The following is a 20,671-nucleotide window of genomic DNA, read 5'->3' as shown; positions in this document are numbered from 1 at the left end:
GATATATGTGCAGCAAGATCGGATTAGATAGGGTCGGCATGGACAAGATGGTCTGAATAGCCCCCTTCTATGCTGCATCGTTTCTATGGTTTCTATATGGGAGAAATTTGTGAAGCATAGTGCCTTGATAGCCAATGGCATGGCTCCCAGTGTTGCAGTGATTAAGATTAGGGATGCTCCAAAGTCCAGAACTAAATGAGTGCAGAGGACTTGATCAGGATCAAACTGGCTGAAACTAGTTTTGAGTTGGCCTCAACTGGATTCTACTTGAGGTGCCTGATTAGCTGGTCTCATTGGAAATCCAGCAATGACTTCCAGTTGCTGAGTTGGTGCCAGTACTTTTCAGTCAACTTCAGCTGGAATTATCTGTTGTCACCTTGTTGACCGAGAAGTTTTATTTTTAGTCAGCGAGATTGTTTGGTCGTTTAAAAAAAAATCTTGGAATACTGTGATGCTTTGATTCAGATATAGGAGTCTGCTGGAGAGTTGACATAATTCCAAACATTTTGTTGGGAATACCATGGAGTCACCTCACCCTCCATCTCTTCACTTTCCCTTAGCCAGGAGATCATTGCAAGAAGGTTTATCGGTCAGTCAGTGAAAGATGTCAAACTGGAAAAGGTCAACAACTTTATTCATGAGAAGAGGATGATCACATGAAGTGGCGCCCCACATTAAATGTCTTCCTGAAGTTTTTGATTTGATTTGATTTATTATCGTCACATGTATTGGTATACAGTGTAAAGCATTTTTTCTTGTGCACAATACAGACAAAGCATATTGTACATAGAGAAGGAAAGGAGAGGGTGCAGAATGTAATGTTACCATCATAGTTGGGGTGCAGAGAAGATCAACTTAATGTGAGGCAGGTCCATTCAAAAGTCTGATGGCAGCAGGGAAGAAGGAGTTCTTGGATCGCTTGGTATATGGCCTCAGACTTTCGTATCTTTTCCCCAACAGAAAAGTGATTGCAGCGATCAAGAAAGGCAATCATAGAATCATTGAATTCTTACAGTGCAGAAGGAGGCCATCCAGCCCACTGATGGTTCATGTCTAGATGCCAAGTCAGCTTGAAAAGATCGAGGAGGAGGAATAGATTTGCATGAAGATTAGTTGTTTACTGACAAGTGAAAAGTCAATTACACAGCAAAATTCTGAAGTTTAGCTCACTTTGTGGGATGATCTAAAATCCCAATAAGAAAACTGCAAGTAAAGAATTTAGCAAATTGCTTTCGATAAATATTTTGTTTATAGTAGATCAGTTGCAACGTCTAAGCTGGTAATTTTCAATACAACAATAAAATACTGCTGATGCAGGAAATCTGGAATAAAAACAAAACATTTTGCAAATACTCAGCAAGTCTGGCAGCATCTGTGGAGAGAGAAACAGTTAACCTTTCAGGTCACAGAAACTGACAAAAAAAAGGTCATTGACTTGAAACGTTTCTCATTTCCTCTTCCACAGATGCTTCCTGAACTCCTGAATATATTCAGCAACGGCTGTTTTTATTTATCATTTTCAATTATGGTTATGAAAATCTCTCCACACACACTGATTGGAATGGATAGGCCCTGGAGCAGATACACTTTAAATTTATCTTTTTCACTTAAAATATACACACCTAGAGAAATGGATGAGAGATTATTTCCACTTTTCCCATTAGTGTTCAGGAGTTTGTCTGTTAGTCTCTTTCTGAGAGACTGACGGAGGAGGTTAGCCACATAAAGTCACAAAGAAAAGGGCAGAAAGTGTCAACAGTGGACTGTCCCCACCACTGTTTAAAGAACCGAGGCTATGATGCAGGTTATATGTCAGCCCTCTTGGGGATAGCATGGTTGGTTATGTCAAACATTAATTACCTTCAATAATGCATATCAGGTTTGAAAATTAAACAAGAAAAGAAATCTATGGAGATCGAAGGCAACATTTTCAAACTGCTTTGACTTTTAAAGTTGCCACTTGAGATAATGTCATTAGCACCACAAGGCACACAAAAAAGGATCAAAAGCACAACTTGGCATAATACAAGCTCGAGAATTGATTACAACATGACTATGCAGCATGATTCAGAGCAGTGCATTAAATCACAGCTTGAACGTGTCTAACTGTGCTGAACACCTTAATGGCAGCACAGCCGGAATCTTATCACCGTTCATGCCAGCGGGATTTTCCCATCTCTCTACAGTGAACTGAGATTTGGCTTGCTGCCAAATTCTCTGACTTCGCTATAGCCGGGGTGTGAACGGTAGGTAAGATCATCTTAGTGAGCAGCAGAGAAGCTGGCCTATGACCTGTAATCCAGGATATAATTGATTAAAATAGGTTCTTGTTGTTTGAATGTTTGACTGCTCATGGCCAGCTGGAAGTGAGTTACTATTTTATGTCACTTGGCCAGTACTCCTTTGCTAGGATACTACAATCATTTTGCCCATTGGGTATGTTCCAGCTACTAGATTCTTCATGGGATGCTAGTTTATAACCTTTTGAGAGTAGCCTTTCTAATCTGACAGTTTACAGTGCCAAATGTTAATTTGTCCTGGCGCTACTCGAATGGCAAGAAAGGGATATCAGAACAGCTTTAGGTGGAATTCATGGACTTAGTCTCTGTCGCAATGGTGGGAACATTTTCAAGTTAGGAACCTATCCCTTCATATAGCCATCTTCTGATTGTTCTCTACAAGATGAACTAATTACGAACTCGCCTTCAGGATTGCATTCCAATCAGGGGGAGTGGGGAGGATGAAACATAGGAAACACTGATGAAGGGTCTATACTTCAAGGGACATTGGCAGCACTGACAGTAGCAACATTGTGTGTTGCTGAGTTAGTGACACAAAGGGGAGGTGAATGGATGGGAGTCAGGAAAGGGCTGCCCCCTGCTTCACAGACACATTCCTGGAGATGAGTTTGAAAACACTCAGGGCACGGAGCCAAGTGTTCTTTTCCAGAGGATGACTGGAAGAGACCAGCCAGCATTGCTAAACAGACTTACTTGGAAGTCACAGAGCAAGAATGCAGCTGGAATGCAATATGGAGGAGCTGAATACGGTGTCGAAAACCGTTCAGTGACTTCTGGCAATGAAAGTGTTTTTGAACTTTCAGCTGACAGCCATCACACTCTCACCTCCGTAGCAGTCTGCAGCTAAATATCCTCCGAGGCACTCAGCTTGTACCTACACAGAAAGTTGCCTCCCGAGGCTCCAGCATGACTCAGATATTACTGCCGTTCGCCCTCAATATGCTGGATAATGCTACCCATCCCAACCTCCTCAAATGTCAAGCCTACTTCATGAGCTAAGACTGTACTTGTCACAGTAATAACTCTCTGCCTATTCTCATTATGAGAAAAGAGAATGTACGACACTCAGGAAAGGCACTGAACTGGGGCAGGAGTTGTATCCTCGCGTGCTGATGGTAATGGAGGCGAAAGGTGTGGCGCATTTAATTGTACACAATTGAGGCTAAACCTGTGTTTTATAAAGGTTCCGCATAATTTGCTTTTTTGTTTACTCAGTGCTTCTAAGTATAAAGTCTCGGAACTTGTATACTTTTTTGAATAGAGGAATATGATGGAAAGAGACCAGGTGAAAGCATTTGATGTCACACTGCCTCTTAGCATTGGCTTGTCACTCATAGAGAATCATTGTCAACAATATTTTAAATATGATAGTCTGCAATACCAGCGCTTAATCCCATTGCCAACTGTGTGCAGTACTAATGCTTGTCTTTCATCTCCTGCGAGCGCATTGCCAGGGGCATACTAAGGGGGATGAGACAGAGAAGAACCAGCACTCTGAGAGGAAGCACCTTCACATGACTCCGAAACACTCACCGCCAGCATAGTTGCACCCAGTGCAGTGAGTCCAGTATCACCATGAGTAAGGGTAGCATAAGGTGAGACCACATCACATGTGAACAGGAACAGATTCTGGAGACAGAGACATGCATGGGGAGTCCCTATCAAAGGCATGAGGATACCTCCAGCAAAAAGAAATATATGGACATCCAGCAGAGCTTACTGAAGCTATACAAAGCCTTGAACTGAAGATGAAGGAGCCCAGCCCTGCCATGTATGCTGTGATGTATACCATGGTTCGACTGGCTGCAATCATTTCAAACTTAGAAACATCATCTGGCTGATAAAGTTGTAAAGTAGAGAATCATAGAATGGTCATGGTGGAAGAAGACCCTTCAGTATATTCTCTCTTTACTTCTCTCTGAAAGAGTACTTCTGCTCATCCACCTGCAGTCCTGTAAATATTTCTCTTCAAGCAGTGCATTCCAGACCATAACCACTCACAGCATTAAAGCTTTACTCATTTCACTGTTACTTCCTTTGCCATTTGCCTTAGCACAATGTCCTCTGATTCTCAACCATTCCACGACTGGGAACAATTTATCTTTGTCTACTCTGTCCAGACTCCTCATGATTTTGAATACCTCTGTCAAACCTCCTTTCAACCTTATTTTCTCTAAGGAGAATTACCTGAGCCCCTCCAATCTATCCATGTAACTGAAATTACTCATCCCCGGTCACATTCCCATGAATCTTTTCTATACCTTCTTAAAAGCCTTCACATCCTTCCTAAAGGGTGATGCTCATAAATGTACATCAAACTCCAGTTGAGGTTGAACCAGAGTTTTATAAGGGTTCATCATAATTTGCTTGCCTTTGTACTCTATGGGCAGGATTTTCTGGCCACACTCGCCCTAAGACTGGAAAATCCCTTTGTATGGTCTGTGTCCCACGCGCTCTGATCCCCGTGGCGGGTGGGACGGGAAAATTCCACCCTATGTCTCAGAGGGAGGCAATGGCCTAGTGGTATTATCGTTAGACTATTAATCCAGAAAATCAGCTAATGTTCTGGGGATCCAGTTTGAATACTGCCACAGCAGATGGTGGAATTTGAATTCAATAAAAAAAAAATCTGGAATTAAGAATCTACTGATGACCATGAAACCATTGTTGATTCTTGGAAAAACCTATCTGGTTCATTAATGTCCTTTAGGGAAGGAAATCTGCTGTCCTCACCTGGTCTGGGCTACATGTGACTCCAGAGTGGTTGACACGCAATATCATCTGATCGAGGACAACTAGGAATGGGCCATAAATGCTGGCCAGCCAGCAACACCCTTGTCCCATGAATGAATAATAAAAAAATGAATAATATTTATAAAGTCTAGTATCCTATATGCTTTTATTTAAATTATTTTTTGAACCTGTCCTGCCACCTTGCACATATACCCCCTGGTCTCTGTGTTCCTGCACCCTCTTTAGAATTGTGTCCTCTATTTTGTATTGCCTGTCTTCATTTTTTCCTCTTAAAATTTAACACTTCACAGTTCTGTGTTAAATTTCATTTGCAAAATGTCTACCCATTCTGCAAGCTTTATCTGTGTCGTCTTCGAGACTATCACAATTCTCCTCATGGTCCAAAGTATTTCCAAGATTTATATTGTATGCAAATTTTGAATTGTGCCTTGTACATCCAAAACTAGATCATTAATGTACATCAAGAGAAACAGGGGTCCTAACATCAGTCTTTGGGGTACCTCGCTTCTCCAGTCTGAAAAGTAACTGTTCAGCAGTACTCTGTTTCCTGTCATATAGCCAGTATTGTATTCACACTGCCACTGTTATTTTAATCCAGGAACTGCCAAACTTTTCCAGCTATGGAACTCTTTTGACCTCCCAAGAGTATTGATGGAACCCCTGAGAAACATTCTTATAATGTTGAAGAGTGAAACCACAAAATGAACGATGGTTTTTACACAGTAGATACAGACGTATAAAAACATTTCTCCGCATCTCTTTTTACTACCTGTCTGTTATTTGTATTGTTGTGAAATGAAAGGTGGGTATATGTACCTTGGCTATCCTTGGTCAGTTTACAGTAACCCTTTTTACTGGCACGTTACACGGTGAGATAGACAAAGGGATGAGAGTCAGTAAAGATCCAACACAACTTTATTGAACACTTTTTCAAGGAAAAACAATATTTATCAGAATCTACTACTGTAGTTTTATTAAACCCGATCAAACTATTCACAGGACTCTTCAGTAAACAGTCTCAAATCGATACTAGCTATCTACTTCTGACATGCACTTCTGAGGATTGCTATACCTTATTCAGAGATCCCTATCACTGTATTTGAGCTGTTTGTCTGGAAAGGCTGGCATTACTCATTCAATAAGGCTGGGTCAGGCTGTTTCTCAGTCTCTGAGAGTTGACTGATATTTCAGGATCTGCAGTTGTTGATTTGAGCTTCCCCTCTTGTCTAGTGCTGGTTCTGGTCTTTGGGTTGATCTTCTGGGTCTGGTTAGTCTGATGATCCTTGCCATGAGGTACAAGAAGCTGGAGATGCTGTGCTGCTTGGCTGTCAGTCGTGCTCTCTGGAGATGCCATTGAAGAAGGTGCAAAAGCAGAGCGAGCTGGGACTCTAGGTTTCCCCTTTTATCCCCCTCCTTGTACTCTTCTTGAAGATTCTGTGGCTTGTGTCCAATACTAGCATCAGGCAGGGCAGGAAGATCCTATGAGGTGACTACTTTCCATATTTGGCAGTCGTAGAATATCGTTTTGAACCTTCAACTGTCAAGTGTTGTCATTGTCATACTATGCCCCTGACTGCCTACTAATCTGGGTGCCACCAAGTCTGCGTAGCATTCTTCTAACAAAGCAGGTTCACTGGAGCTGTAAACAGTGGTTCGTTCTGAAATAATGTAGCCATTAACACTTGGCCAGGCAGTCCCAGGCCTGTCTGGTTTTGACTGAAGGTTGATTGTCCAAGACCTGTCTGCCATGAATACTGTCTGTTCCAGCTCTATAGTTTGCAAATTGCAGAGTCCAGCTAGGTTTAAACTTGGCTTCCATTCTGAGATTTTATCAATGCTCATGAAAAAAATATCAATATTTCTGTAACAATCCTGAAGGTCGTGGACCATCTAACCACAATCTGGCTGTAAAAGGCTTTCGGATTCCTTTTTATGTTAGCTGTCCATCTCTTCTCATACTCTTGCATTGTTTTTCTTGTTTCCTTTTGCACTTTACCTCTGATTTTTTTTTCAGCCTGCATATCACTTCTATGATCAGCCTGGCATCTATTATAAGCATCCTTATTCTGTTTCACCTTACACTCCATCTTTCATCATCCAGTGAGCTTCCAGTTTTGGTTACCCTACCTTGACCCCACATGGGAATGTGCCTTGACTGTGCCTGACCCCTCTCCTTTTTAAAGGCAAACCATTGTTCTGTAACATTTTTGCCTCCCAATTTTTGATTCCATTTTATCCCGGCAGACCTGTTATCATGCCACTGAAGTTGGCTACACTCCAATTAAGGATTTTTACTCTAGATTGTTCTTTACCTTTTTCCATAACTAAGCTAAACCTTATGATTCTATATCCACTGTTCTCTACAGATGCATAATTCACTGGCTCAAAACATACGTATGAAGGAAATTCTCCTGAATATGCTTGGAAAACTCTTTCTAACTTTCCCCTTAACACTGTTACTGCTTTAATATTGCTGAAAAGAGAGATATTTGCTAAAGCTTTTCACCTTGCACTCATCAGGACAAACACAAGAATCCCAAATTTCAAACTGCCACCACAATTTATACTCCTGGAGGAAAAGGGTGTGGCTAGGTTGGTAGGTTGAATCTGATCGGCCAAGACATTACCATGGATAAGGCAAAGGAGAACTATAGACATTCCATGATTCTGAGTAATTCAAAAAATGTTCAAAGTTTGGACATACTGGCTGAATTTTCCAGCCCGTCATGGCAGCAGCATCTTCCGGCCCCAAGAATGTGAACAAGATTTCAAAGGCTTGCTTTGTTTTAAGCTAACTTGTCAGGGATGTGGGGAATCCACAGAGTGCAGTAAATAAGATTGGTGAGGTGTAGGTGTAGGCTGCCCACGTGCAAACCTGACATTGTAGCTAAAACAAAGACTTGGTTCAAGGAAGTGCAAGACTGATTGTTAAATATTCCTGGATACAAGGTGTTCAGGAAATATAGAAAAGGAAGAAAAGCTGGAGGGAGTTGCTTTAATAATTAAGGAGAGTGTTCTGATATGGGTTCTTTAGGTATCTCAATGATGAGGAGCTTGAAACTTGGTATATTTAAACAAACCGTTTAATGTCAATCTTTAACTGTTTACAGATCCCAGATATTGACATGCATGGAGCTGCTTCTGAATGCAGGCTGCTTCCAGAGTGTTTTCTGAGACATCATGTCTATACAAGATACCATGGGCGATGCCATTCTCCAGTCAGTCCCATGCTAACCCTTTCTCTGATGAGCACCTTAACATTACAATGACATGCACACAATGCGTGAGATCTTCCAACTCTTCACGTTGGCAGATCTTCTAGTTCCATAGATGGCACATCCCGCTGTGGGTTTCCCAACAGTGTGGGGTGGAATCATTGAGAAATCCCAATGTCAGGCCACCTCCAGCCACTGAGAAATATGCCATGGGGAAGCCAGAGTATCCTGCTCAATATCGCAACAGAAAGCACTGGAATGCTAGAGAGGAGAATGTCCCAGAGGGATCAAGTACAGAATGTGTTTGGCTAGACCTAAGGAACAAAATGGTGCAATTATGTTCCTATGTGCAGTCTATAGGTCAGCAACTCATGAAGAGGATATGGAGGGACAAAGTTGCCAAAAAATTAGAGAGATGCACAATTTAATAGAGTACTTATAATGGGGGAGCATAGTTCTTCAAATATATACTCGGATGGTCGTGGTATAAAGGACAGAGGGGCAAGAGTTCCCAGAAAGTGTTCAGAAAAGTCTTCAACAGAATGGTTCCAGTCCAACAAGAGGGGAGGCACTGCTAGACCTGGTTCTTGGGAATAAGGTGGGTCAAATATCAGTCAGAAACAGTGAGGCAGCAATGACGTAAGGTTTAGGTAGACTATGAGGAAGGATGAAGAACAGATCAGAGTAAGAATAGGTTGGGAAAACCAATTTCAATGGGGTAAGAATGGATCTGGGCTGAATGAATTGGAATAAAAAGATTGGCAGAAAAAAACAGGAGCTGAACAATGGGCTGCCTTCAAAGAAGAGATCATTTGGGCACAGGAAAGACATATTCCCATGAAAGGGAAAGGTAGGGCAAACAAATCAGAATGCTTTGGATAAGAGAAGGATAAAGGTTAAGAAGAAAAAAAATGCTGACGACAGATATCAGATGGATGATGCAATGGAAAACCAGACTGAATATGGAAGGTTCAGAGAGGAAACAAAAAAGAAAATTTTAAAAAAGCAAAGAGAATATGAAAAGAGACTGATAGCTAGCATGAAAAGAAATTCTAAAGTCTTCTATATGTTAACAGATAGTAAAGAGGTGGTAAAAGGAAGCATGGGTCTGATTAGGGACCAAAAAGGGAATTTATGCATGGAGATAGGGAGAATAGCTGTCTTTCCCAAGGAAGGAGATGCTACCCAGGCCACGGGGAGAAAGGAGGCAATGAATACACTAACTGGATTAAAATTGATTAGAAGGAGGTATTATAGGCTGTCTAAGCTTAAAGTTGATAAGACGCAAGGTGTGAATGAGATGCATCCAAGGATACTGAGGGAAGTGAGAACGGAAGTTACAGATGCACTGACAATTCCTGCAAACGTTTCTTACTAATATCCATGTACATAATACACCACGAGAAATCAATGTTTCAGGTTGGACCACATCAACATATAACATCAATGGAGTTTCATAACAAAGTGGCAGGTGAAGTTCAGTGCTGGGAAATGTGAAGTGATTCATTTTGGCAGGAAGAGCATGGAGACAATATTCAATAAAAGATGCAACTCTGAAGGATTTGCAGGAACAGAGGAATCCTGATGTATATGTGCATATAAATATGCCCAGTCCATCATGTGAACCAGCCTCCCATCCATTGACTGTCTATGCTTCCCGCTGCCTTGGAAAAGCAGCCAGCATAATTAAGGATCCCACGCACCCCAGACATACTCTCTTCCATCGGGAAAAAGATACAAAAGTCTGAGGTCATGTACCAACTGACTCGAGAACAGCTTCTTCCCTGCTGCCATCAGACTTTTAAATGGACCTACCTCACATTAAGTTGATCTTTCTCTACACCCTAGCTATGACTGTAATACTACATTCTCACTCTCTCCCTTCCTTCTCTATGAACGGTATGCTTTGTCTATATGGCATGCAAGAAACAATACTTTTCACTGTATACTGATACATGTGACAATACAAATCAAAATCATAAGTCATTGAAGGTGACAGGACAGGTTGAGAGAGTGGTTAATAAAGTGTACAATATCCTCAGCTTTAGTAATCACAGAATTGTTTCCCCACAGGAGGAGGCCATTTGGCCCATCATGTCTGCACCAGCTGGCCAAATGAGCATTATGACTCGGTGCCATTCCTTTCCCTCACAACCCTTGCATTATTTTTTTCTGTTCAAATGATCATTTAATGCCCTCTTGAATGCCTTGATTGAACCTGCCTCCATCACACTTCCAGGCAGTACATTCCAGACCAAATGACTTGTTGTGTGAAAAAGGTTTTCTCGCATCACACTTGCTTCTTTTGCAAATCATCTTAAATCTGTGTCCTCTCATTCTTAATTTTTTACGAGCAATAACAGTTGTTTTCCTATTCATTCTGTGCAGCCCCCTCATCATTTCGAACATTTCCATCAAATCTCCTCTCAGCCTTCTCTACCCTATTAATGAAGCCCAGGATACTATCTGCTTTATTAACTGCTCTCTCCACCTGTCTGCCACCTTCAATGACCTAAGCACACATACACCCGGGTCCTTTTGCTCCTGTACCCCTTTAAAAATTTCATCCCTTATTTTGTATTATTTGTCCATGTTCTTCCTACCAAAATGCATGATATCACACTTTTCCGCAATGAACTACATCTCACACCTATCTGCCCACTCCACCAACTTGTCTATGTCCTTTCGAAGTTCTACACTGGCCTCTTCACAGTTTAGAACACTTCCAAATTTTGTATCATCTGCAAATGTTGAAGTTGTTTCCTGCACACCAAGATCGAGATCATTAATATATATCAGGAAAAGGGTCCCAGTATCGACCCTGGAGAATTCCTCTACAAACCTTCCTCCACCCCCAACAATATCCATTGACCATTTCTTTCTGTTTCCCATTACTCAGCCAATTTTGTATCCATGTTGCCACTGTCCTTGTATTCCATGAGCTATAAGTCTGTGTGTGGTACTGTATTGAATGTCTTTTGAAAACCCATGTCCACTCCATCAACAGCATATTACCCCCATCGCCACTTTTTGTTACCTCTTCAAAAAACTCCAGCACGTTAGTCAAATACAATTTCCCCTTTAGATATCCATGCTGGCTCTTAATCCACCCACATTTTTTCATGTGGCTACTAATTCTATCCAAAATAATTATTTCTAGAAGCTTGCCCAGCACTGAAATTAAATGACTGCTTTGTAACTGCTGGACTTACCCTCACAACCACACTTGTGTGGCAGCACAGGGGTTAGCACTGCTGCCTCACAGCTCCAGGGACCTGGGTCCGGCTTGGGTCACTGTCTGTGCGGAGTTTGCACATTCTCCCTGTGCGTGCATGGGTTTCCTCCAGGTGCTCTGGTTTCCTCCCACAGTCCAAAGATGTGCGGGTTAGGTTGATTGGCCCTGCTAAATTGTCCCTTAGTGTCCTGGGATGTGCAGGTGAGAGGGATTAGTGGGGTAAATGTGTGGAATTGAGGGGATAGGGCCTGGGTGGGATTGTTGTTAATGCAGACTCGATGGGCCGAAGGGTACTGTAGGGTTTCTATGACTCTATGAACCTTTTTTAAACAACCACATAATGATTGCAATTCTTCAATCCTCCCCTGAGTCTAGGGAAAGCTGAAAGATTATGGCCAGCACCCCTGCAATTTCTACTCCAATTACTTCAATATCTTTGGATGCATCTCATCTGGTCCCAGTGCCTTACTAATGTTAAGGACTGACAGTCTATTCAACACTTCCTTCTTACCAATTTTAAACTCTTCTAGTGACAGTTTCCTCCTCTTTTGCCAAGACCTGGATAGCATCTGACTCCTTGGTGAAGACAGATACAAAGTATTCATTTAATACTTCAGCCATGTCCCCAGCCTCCATATTTAAATTCCCTTTTAGTCCCTAATCAGCCCTACTCCTTTTACCACCCTCTTATTATTTATATGCCTGAAAAGTACTTTGGGATTCCCCTTTATGTTGGCCGTCATCTTTTTTTATAATCTCTCTGTGCTTCTCTTATTTGCTTTTTTGCTTCTGAGCCTTCTGTATCCAGCCTGGTTACAACAGTAAGAAAATTGAGGTCTGGACAAAATTGCCATTTAGTTGCCTTAATGGCCTATGTGCCTCTGCTACGGAAATTTCTGATGACTCCTAACCACACTGGGAAAGACAAAAGAAGGCAGGAAGACATTAGGATACTGGCCTGTGACATTTTCTGCTATTTTCTCAGCACTCTTGTCCCCAACCCACCTCCACCATCATAGGAAAATTCCATCCTTTATTTTTATTCCTTGCCTTCTTCTAGACTTTTTTTTGGAGGCAGCAGGCCAAAGGTGAGAGGAGGTGGGGTGCCCCCATGTTCAATGAGTGGCGAGTTTGGGGCTATATTTTATGAGTGACAGCCAATTCAGTACTGCGGATCATCTCAAGAGCTTCTGGTCAATCAGAGGGCCATGATGTGAAGTTGCTGGCATTGAACTGGGGTGGACACAGTAAAAAGTCTCTCAACATCAGGTTAAAGACCCACAGGCATATTTGGAATCACGAGCTTTCGGAGCCCTGCTCCTTCATCATGTGAGTCATCTGAGGAAGGAGCAGCGCTCCGAAAGCTCATGATTCCAAATAACCTGTTGGACTTTAACCTGGTGTTGTGAAACTTCTTACTCTAATCAGAGGGCCGGAAGCAGTGTCCGGTGCTGGGGCTTGAGCAGGAGGATGAGGGCACATTGATGGGTGTGACCTCTCTCAACCAGCTGAATGAGTTTCATGGTGGCCGGCAACTTTCAGGTAGGCGCCGGCGATGGAGAATGGGTATGTCCCTGAGAGCAGGTGGTACGCAGGCTTGGTCATTGCCACCAGGAGGTTCCTTTGTGGGTCAAAGTACCCAAAAAATAACCACCCCCGCCCCCGCTACTCGAACCCACTGGGAGACTGCCAGGGTTTACCTAGCTGTCTCTCCATGCAGCAGAAGGCCCTACAGCTGCTAGTAAAATGCCATTGGAAGAGGCCTTTACCTAGCCAATGAAATGGCTCAATAGGGCCTCCAGCTGTGTGGACCATCCACCGTCTTTCCCGCAGCTCGCAAAATAGCACATTAGTGGGAAGATACGAAGCACTATTTTTCTTACTTTCCCACCAATGATTTTGTCCTCCCAGGGCTGAGAAAATTCTGGCCCTTGCCCTTCTGCTGCACCATGTTTTGCCAGCAATTGAGGTGTTTTGTAGATGGAATTTTGTACTGTAAATGAATGATCAATAAAAGTTTTGAAGGAGCCTTGTCTTTCTGCAGGTTATTTGTGAACCAGTATTGTGAATGCACATGCCATACATAGGATGGTACAGGCTAGATACTTGTTGATTGTGACTGTTTCTGGGTAGGGGTTGACTGCACTTTTCTGTCTAAGTAGTTGAGTAATAGGGTACAGCTCCAACTGGAATTTGTCAAGCAGACAAAAGGACACCCAGTTTCTTTCAACTGACTGTGTTCCACAGTATAATCAAGCTCCGCTTTCTTATCCCAGTGCCATCTCAGACTCAGAAAGATCTGGGTTTGCAGCACTTTCCTCATGCTCCAATGCATTACTGATTAAGGTGACGTGGAACCCCATTCCTTTCCAGGTCTTCCTGGCCGTTTTCAATAGCAAATGTGGCATGTTTACTTTATTGTTACCGCTGAATTTATGAGGACAGCACAGCACTGAGTGCAATATAAAAGCAGCTTGTTGCTGTGCCAGTTTTAGATATGAAAATGCAAGTCTATCATGCCTGCTTTTCCTGAGGTCCCATGTGAAAGCAGAGCCAAGTGTCATTATCAAGACATGTTGATCACCCCAAGTAAAATAGTGGCAGACTAGTGCAGGGATTTCAGTCACCTGGAAAGGTCCATAAACACACAAGTGCCCCTTAATGATTGTCTTTTAAGTTCGCTTGCTACAAGGCAGATGGAAAACTGCCAGGAAATCTTTAACGACCCTGTATAAAATTGGATCAGCTGTTGGATGAATGGTGAGTATGATCATAATTGTTTATGTACCAAAATGTACAATCTGCATTCTTACAAATTTGCCAACTATTGATGAGTAGCAGGCTATAGTTAGCAGGGCTCTTAATGGAATAAGGATGATCAAGCAAGGCTGTTCATTCCATGCAGCTTGACCAAGCCCATTGAACCTGAGCCCAGTTAACTCAGCTTGAAGTATAATTCCTTCCTCCACCACTTCAGTGCCAACTTGAGGCTTTCCACGTGATCGAAGATCAAAAACACTCCTGACATATAACTAAAGAAAGCTTAGCTTCTGCTTGCTGCAATCAAACAGACATAGTTCAAAGTGCTTTGGGATTTCCAGCCTGGATTTACTTACAATTTGCTGCAAGATTTACTCACTCGTTGTGAAGAGTACCACTGCCGTGAGCATTCAACCCTACCAATGCATGTTGGCTGGCTTTGTTGAAGCAAGAAGCTATCACTGAGGCGTAGAAATATAAATTGAAGCGTGTTTTGAGACTTTAAAGTAGAAGCCGAGCAAATGCCTGAAAGTATTTACTTTGCTTTCTGGAGAAAGCAGGATGTATCTTCAATTCATTGCGTGTCATAATTACTTCTTTTTTACCAGAATAAACTTTAATTTGTTAATATTTGTGAAATACAATTGTATCTTTCAGCTCCGTGTGGAAGTCGATCCACAGGTTCTGATGGCACTGTGCTATCGCCAAACTACCCCAGAAATTATAGTACTGGACACAATTGTGTTTATTCTATCACTGTCTCCAGAGAGTTTGGTGAGTGACATTACCATTCACTATTTACTAAATGACTTGAGGTTTGCATGGTTACTAGACTGTAGGTATTGTATATTTTCTTTGAGATATAGGAGCATTGGTCTTGATCATATATCTCTAATGTAGATTTGAAAATCATGAATGCAGATCCAAAAGGATAAGATAAAATTGCCTATATTTTGTAGACCAACACTGACATCCCCCCCTCCACCCTCTCCTCTGACTACCCTCCCATACGATTTTGCCATCCTCCCAACGACTCTCCCCGCCCCCTCACTATCCCTCCATGGGGCTACCTCCAGCTACCGAGTACATGCCAACCAACTCAGCCCAAACCCTCCCTTCAACTCTTTGTACCCCCCATGGAGTGTGCAACCATCCCCATCATCCCCCTGATTGCCTGCTCACCCTGAGTGGCCATACATCCCAGAGTCCTCAGACACACCTCACCACCTCCCTCGTCCAAATTCAACCACTTACCTGACACAACCTATCGTCTCCCTGATTTGAATGTGATTATACCTTTAAGCATACCTGATTTATGGTAGCTAGTGCCACACAAAAAGGGGGTTATGACTTCTTTGCATCAGCAGAGGGCCCCGGGTGTGTGCTGCCCTGCACAGTTCCCACCTGGCTTGAGTTGAAAGGTACGGCGGGAAAGGGTCAGAAAGACTTGAAGGTAAAAAAGTAGGAGTGAATTGTGAGCCTATATCTTGAAAAAGTGTCAGATGAGAAAAGGATAATTAAAATAACTGTTTTAAAGTGATTTTCTGAGGAGAAGAAATGTTTACATTTGGGAAGATGGGTTTGCTGCACCTATGCAGAGAGAGAGCATGGTTTTCTACATCTCATTTTCACTTTGTCCTTTGTTGAACCAATTTTCTTACTGTTCTAAGATGAATATACCAATTAACATTTTTTAAAATTTAAAAGTAATAAAAACTCAGTGAATAGTGTCATTTGTATCAGGGTACAAAATCTGGCACGAAATCTGTCGCTGACTGTTAGAATCAAGCTTCTTTTCCCCATTCGAGCATATGAGCCAAAGTTTGATCGATGCATGACTTCTTTCCTCATTACCCATTTCGTCTACATTCGGTTCACGTAGCATTTATGTGGCAAGCTCCGAGAATCTGAGTCATATTTTAGTGAAGAAAGAAAGTGAAAGCTGTCAAGTGAGAATATTTTTCTCTCACTTAAGTTATGTGTTAAAAATGTGCAGTCCTGTGTTTTTTTTAATGTTTCATTACTCTGCTGAAGGAATAATGACAGTGCTATTTAACAGGCTAATGGCTTCAGCCCCAAAGATAAATGACGTGCATGTGTATGGTGGATGCCCCAGGCAACAGTCTTTTGTAAACAAAGCATGATTCATAATTTTCAGTGACCTTGTGGTGACATTAAAATGACTGATAGCTGTTAAACATCAGGGAATCGAACCATCAGCACACGATTAGCATGCAGGTTGATGTATATCTCTTCAGGAAGTTCTCTAGATGTACAGCATCATTCTGCTTCATAAGTGAGTGTTTGGCATTAAATGAAAAAAAAATGAAGAGTTTGCGAAATGAAGACTAATTTCCCGAGTGTTTTGGTTTTAGTCTTTCAGTTGATGAACAGGTTAAGAAACGCTACCTTCAATTTAAAAATCCACAGGGTTGGATTTACCCATGAATAAGTATGTTGGCAGTTTTGTTTCCAGAATGGCTGAAAAAAATATTTAGGGTGGAATTTTATGGCTCTGTAAAAAAAAAAATGCCGGGCGCCATTCAAAACTCCATTGACTTTGGAAGATCCTGCCAGTGGGAGGGGCCGTAAAATTCCACCCTTAGTTTAATGTTGTCGATGTTCTTTTGGACGTCATAGCTTTGACTTCCACCAGTCCATCGCCCTGTGTTAACCAACTGAAAAGTATAAGATCAGTTTCTCAGTGCTAATTACCCCTTTCAGATCAAGTCTTTCACACTCTTTATTTTGTAGAAATTCATCAATCCTTCCAATCTGAGTTAACTTAGACTTGCACAAAATAAAAAAAAACTCTTGTAAATTTGCAGGGTGAAAGGGAAGCAACTTTATTCCTTGTGTCTTAACCTTGTGTCTTAACTCAGAAATTCATGATTGGAACACTTCCTTTAAATTATATCGTGACATACCAGACCACACGTTACACATTTAGTTGCTCTGTATTCTAACTCCATCCATTTGACTAATTGGCTCCATAGTCTTTCATAACTTCAGCTAAAAGAGATGTATCAAAGTCAGATTTTAAATTATAAATTGAGTTAACAACTACAGCTATTTTGTGGCAGAGAGTTCCATTCTCTTAATAAGCCATTTGATGCCCATTATTACTGAGCACACTGCAATTTAATGATAGTTCAGACATGAACTGGAGGCATCAAGCAGAGCTGGTTGCTGAAAGGGTGGGTGCCATGCCACCAGCAGCCACTGCCCCCACTAGCGTGGCAGGTATGAAGGACTAAGTGTCAAATTTGGTTTATTCAGTTGGAGTTCAGAGAAGAATCTCACACACTCTGTGCACTGCAGAGGTCCCTTGCGTGTACATCATTAGAAGTCAGTGGGCAGGGCCTATTCCTGCTGGAGAGGCTAGCAGAGCACTGAGTGGGCCGTTGTGCATGCACTGATCTATGAACGCTGAGATGCCGCATGAGCAATGGTCCCTGTCTGCTAGCCTCCCGGTTGCGAGCCAGCTCAATTGCTGGCCAGCCCCACACCCCCCTGCATCGCTGGCTTCCTGCCCCCCCCATAGCCTGATCACTGTCTCCCCCCCCCCCCCCCCCAGCCCAACCTGATCTCCAGCCCCCCCTCAATTTCCCCCACCTTGACAGTGCCAACCCCCTCTTCTGCAGTCCCGACCCCTCCAGCAGGCTCCCCTGCACACCGCCCACCCCAGCCTCCCTCCTTCCCCCACAGATCTCAACTGCAAAGTGGCAGCAGGACCCCTCACCCCCATCGATTGCCCTGCCCCATTGTCACTGCCCATGCCCAATGGGCAGTGCCAAGGTGCCATCTTGGCATTGGCACTTCACCTCTTGGGAAATGCTGGGGGCCCAGGTTGGCACTGCCAAGATGCCAATGCCCAGGGGGCACCCAACCAGAGCCCGACTCTCTGGGGGGGCCCCTGATTGCCCCCTCTTCATTCCAGTGGGGTCAGGCCGCTAGTTCTCCATTAGTGGGGAGCTTCCGTAATCCCTGCTGGAGTGAACCATTCTGGTGGGGGGGCGGGGGGGGCACGAGAACCTCCCGGCTCACTGCACTAAAAAATTAGCGCAGTAGGATGGGAGAATCGCGGCCAATTGGATTTGATGATTGGCCATGATCAAAATGAATGGCAGAACAGGCTTGAAGGACTGAACGGCCTCCTCCTGCTATTTTCTATGTTTCTAGCCTCTGATTGTCAGTATCTTTTGACGCATGTTCACATTCTATATAAGTATAGGGTTAACTAGGTGATGTGTCCAGAGGTTCTCCTTGAAATACATAATGAGAATTATTGGTATGCTTTGAACCTGAAGTCTGCTCACCCACATGTGGTGACCTGATTGAAGGATAACTTTTAAAAAATTCATGTCATGTACTCCTGGCTAAAAACTGCTTTGCTGGAAAAAAACATTTATTTTATTTTCAGTCCGAAAGATGTGCTGGTTAGGTGAATTGGCCATGCTAAGTTCTCCCTCAGTGTATTCGAACAGGTGCTAGAGTGTGACGACTAGGGGATTTTCACAATCATTGCAGTGTTAATGTAAACCTACTTGTGACACTAATAATTAAACATGTAACTTTTCAGAACAATGTTAATTATCTGGTATTTCAGTCTAAAATACAGCAACTTGGCCATAATCAGTACTAATCTGTGGAAGGAATCAGTTTTTTGTGTCCCACAGAGTTGTCTAATATTGATTACTTTAGTAAAGCGTTTGACTAAGTCCCTCATGGTAGGCTGGTGAAAAAGGTTGGATCTCATGGGATAAAGGGGGAGGTGGCTAGATGGGTGGAGAACTGGCTTGGTCACAGAAGACAGAGGGTGGTAGTGGAAGGGTCTTTTTCTGGCTGGAGGCCTGTGACTAGTGGTGTTCCGCTGGGCTCTGTATTGGGACCTCTGCTGTTTGTGATTTATATAAATGATCTGGAAGAAGGTGTAACTGGGGTGATCAGTAAGTTTGCGGACGACACAAAATTGGCAGGACTTGCAGATAGTGAGGAGCATTGTCAGAAGCTACAGAAGGATATAGATAGGCTGGAAATTTGGGCAAAGAAATGGCAGATGGAGTTCAATCCAGATAAATGCGAAGTGATGCATTTTGGTAGAAATAATGTAGGGAAGAGCTATATGATAAATGGCAGAACCATAAGGGGTGTAGATACGCAGAGGGACCTGGGTGTGCAAGTCCACAGATCCTTGAAAGTGACGTTACAGGTGGAGAAGGCGGTGAAGAAGGCATATGGCATGCTTGCCTTTATAGGACGGGGCATAGAGTATAAAAGTTGGGGTCTGATGTTGCAGATGTATAGAACGTTGGTTCGGCCGCATCTGGAATACTGCGTCCAGTTCTGGTCACCACACTACCAGAAGGACGTGGAGGCTTTGGAGAGAGTACAGAGGAGGTTTACCAGGATGTTACCTGGTATGGAGGGGCTTAGTTATGAGGAGAGATTGGGTAAACTGGGGTTGTTCTCCCTGGAAAGACGGAGGATGAGGGGAGACTTAATAGAGGTGCATAAAATTATGAAAGGCATAGATAGGGTGAACGGTGGGAAGCTTTTCCCCAGGTCGGTGGTGACGTTCACGAGGGGTCATAGGTTCAAGGTGAAGTGGGGGAGGTTTAACACAGATATCAGAAGGACATATTTTACACAGAGGGTGGTGGGGGCCTGGAATGCGCTGCCAGGCAAGGTGGTGGAGGCGGACACACTGGGAACGTTTAAGACTTATCTAGACAGCCATATGAACGGAGTGGGAATGGAGGGATACAAAAGAATGGTCTAGTTTGGACCAGGGAGCGGCGCGGGCTTGGAGGGCCGAAGGGCCTGTTCCTGTGCTGTATTGTTCTTTGTTCTTTGTTCTGATCGACACCACACCATGAATATCCGAAATAGCTGCAGCATTTTCAAAAGGGCACCACAACAATCATATGTAATGGATGTGTGGTGACAGTCCAGGTTTCCAAAAGCCCCAATAAAACTTGACATGGTCAACCATTTAGTATGAAACTTTGAAAACTTTCTTTTTGACCAAATTTTGGACATTTGGTGTGAATTTGTCGAATGCAGCATACCAAAATGCAGTTTTTTGTCACGCAGCTGGGAGCAGCTTTATCAGAGTGATTGCTGAGAATGTCAATTCACATAAGATGTGGATATGCCGCTAATATCCAGACAGTACTCAGTTGATGCCAGTCAAAATGATTTTAAGAAAATATTTAAGCAATTTGCCTATTGTGATGTGTTGAAAATGCACGTGAAAGTGGTGGCCTGAAGCTCGATGCAGGTAAGTCTCATCTCTGTCTCTGTTCCAGGAGTGTTCCACTTCCCACGCCTTTCACCTGCGTCTATTGAAGGGTGCAGTACATCTTTGGATAAAATGCACCAAATGGTCCTTCTCCTAAATTTCT

The 20,671-nt window shown here is 42.9% G+C and overlaps 1 protein-coding gene across 1 annotated transcript in view; it reads left to right on the top strand.

Annotated features, from left to right (window-relative positions):
• Window positions 1–20,671, top strand: part of csmd3b (CUB and Sushi multiple domains 3b) — a 1,683,329-nt gene that overhangs the window by 1,431,508 nt on the left and 231,150 nt on the right. The window contains exon 31 of the mRNA XM_078215503.1: window positions 14,922–15,038. Coding sequence (XP_078071629.1) covers window positions 14,922–15,038 — 117 coding nt within the window. The remainder of the gene's footprint in view (window positions 1–14,921; window positions 15,039–20,671) is intronic.

The sequence above is a fragment of the Mustelus asterias genome, chromosome 7 (genome assembly GCF_964213995.1).
Source record: "Mustelus asterias chromosome 7, sMusAst1.hap1.1, whole genome shotgun sequence".
NCBI lineage: Eukaryota > Metazoa > Chordata > Chondrichthyes > Carcharhiniformes > Triakidae > Mustelus > Mustelus asterias.
This window is presented reverse-complemented; position numbering and strand designations above follow the sequence as displayed.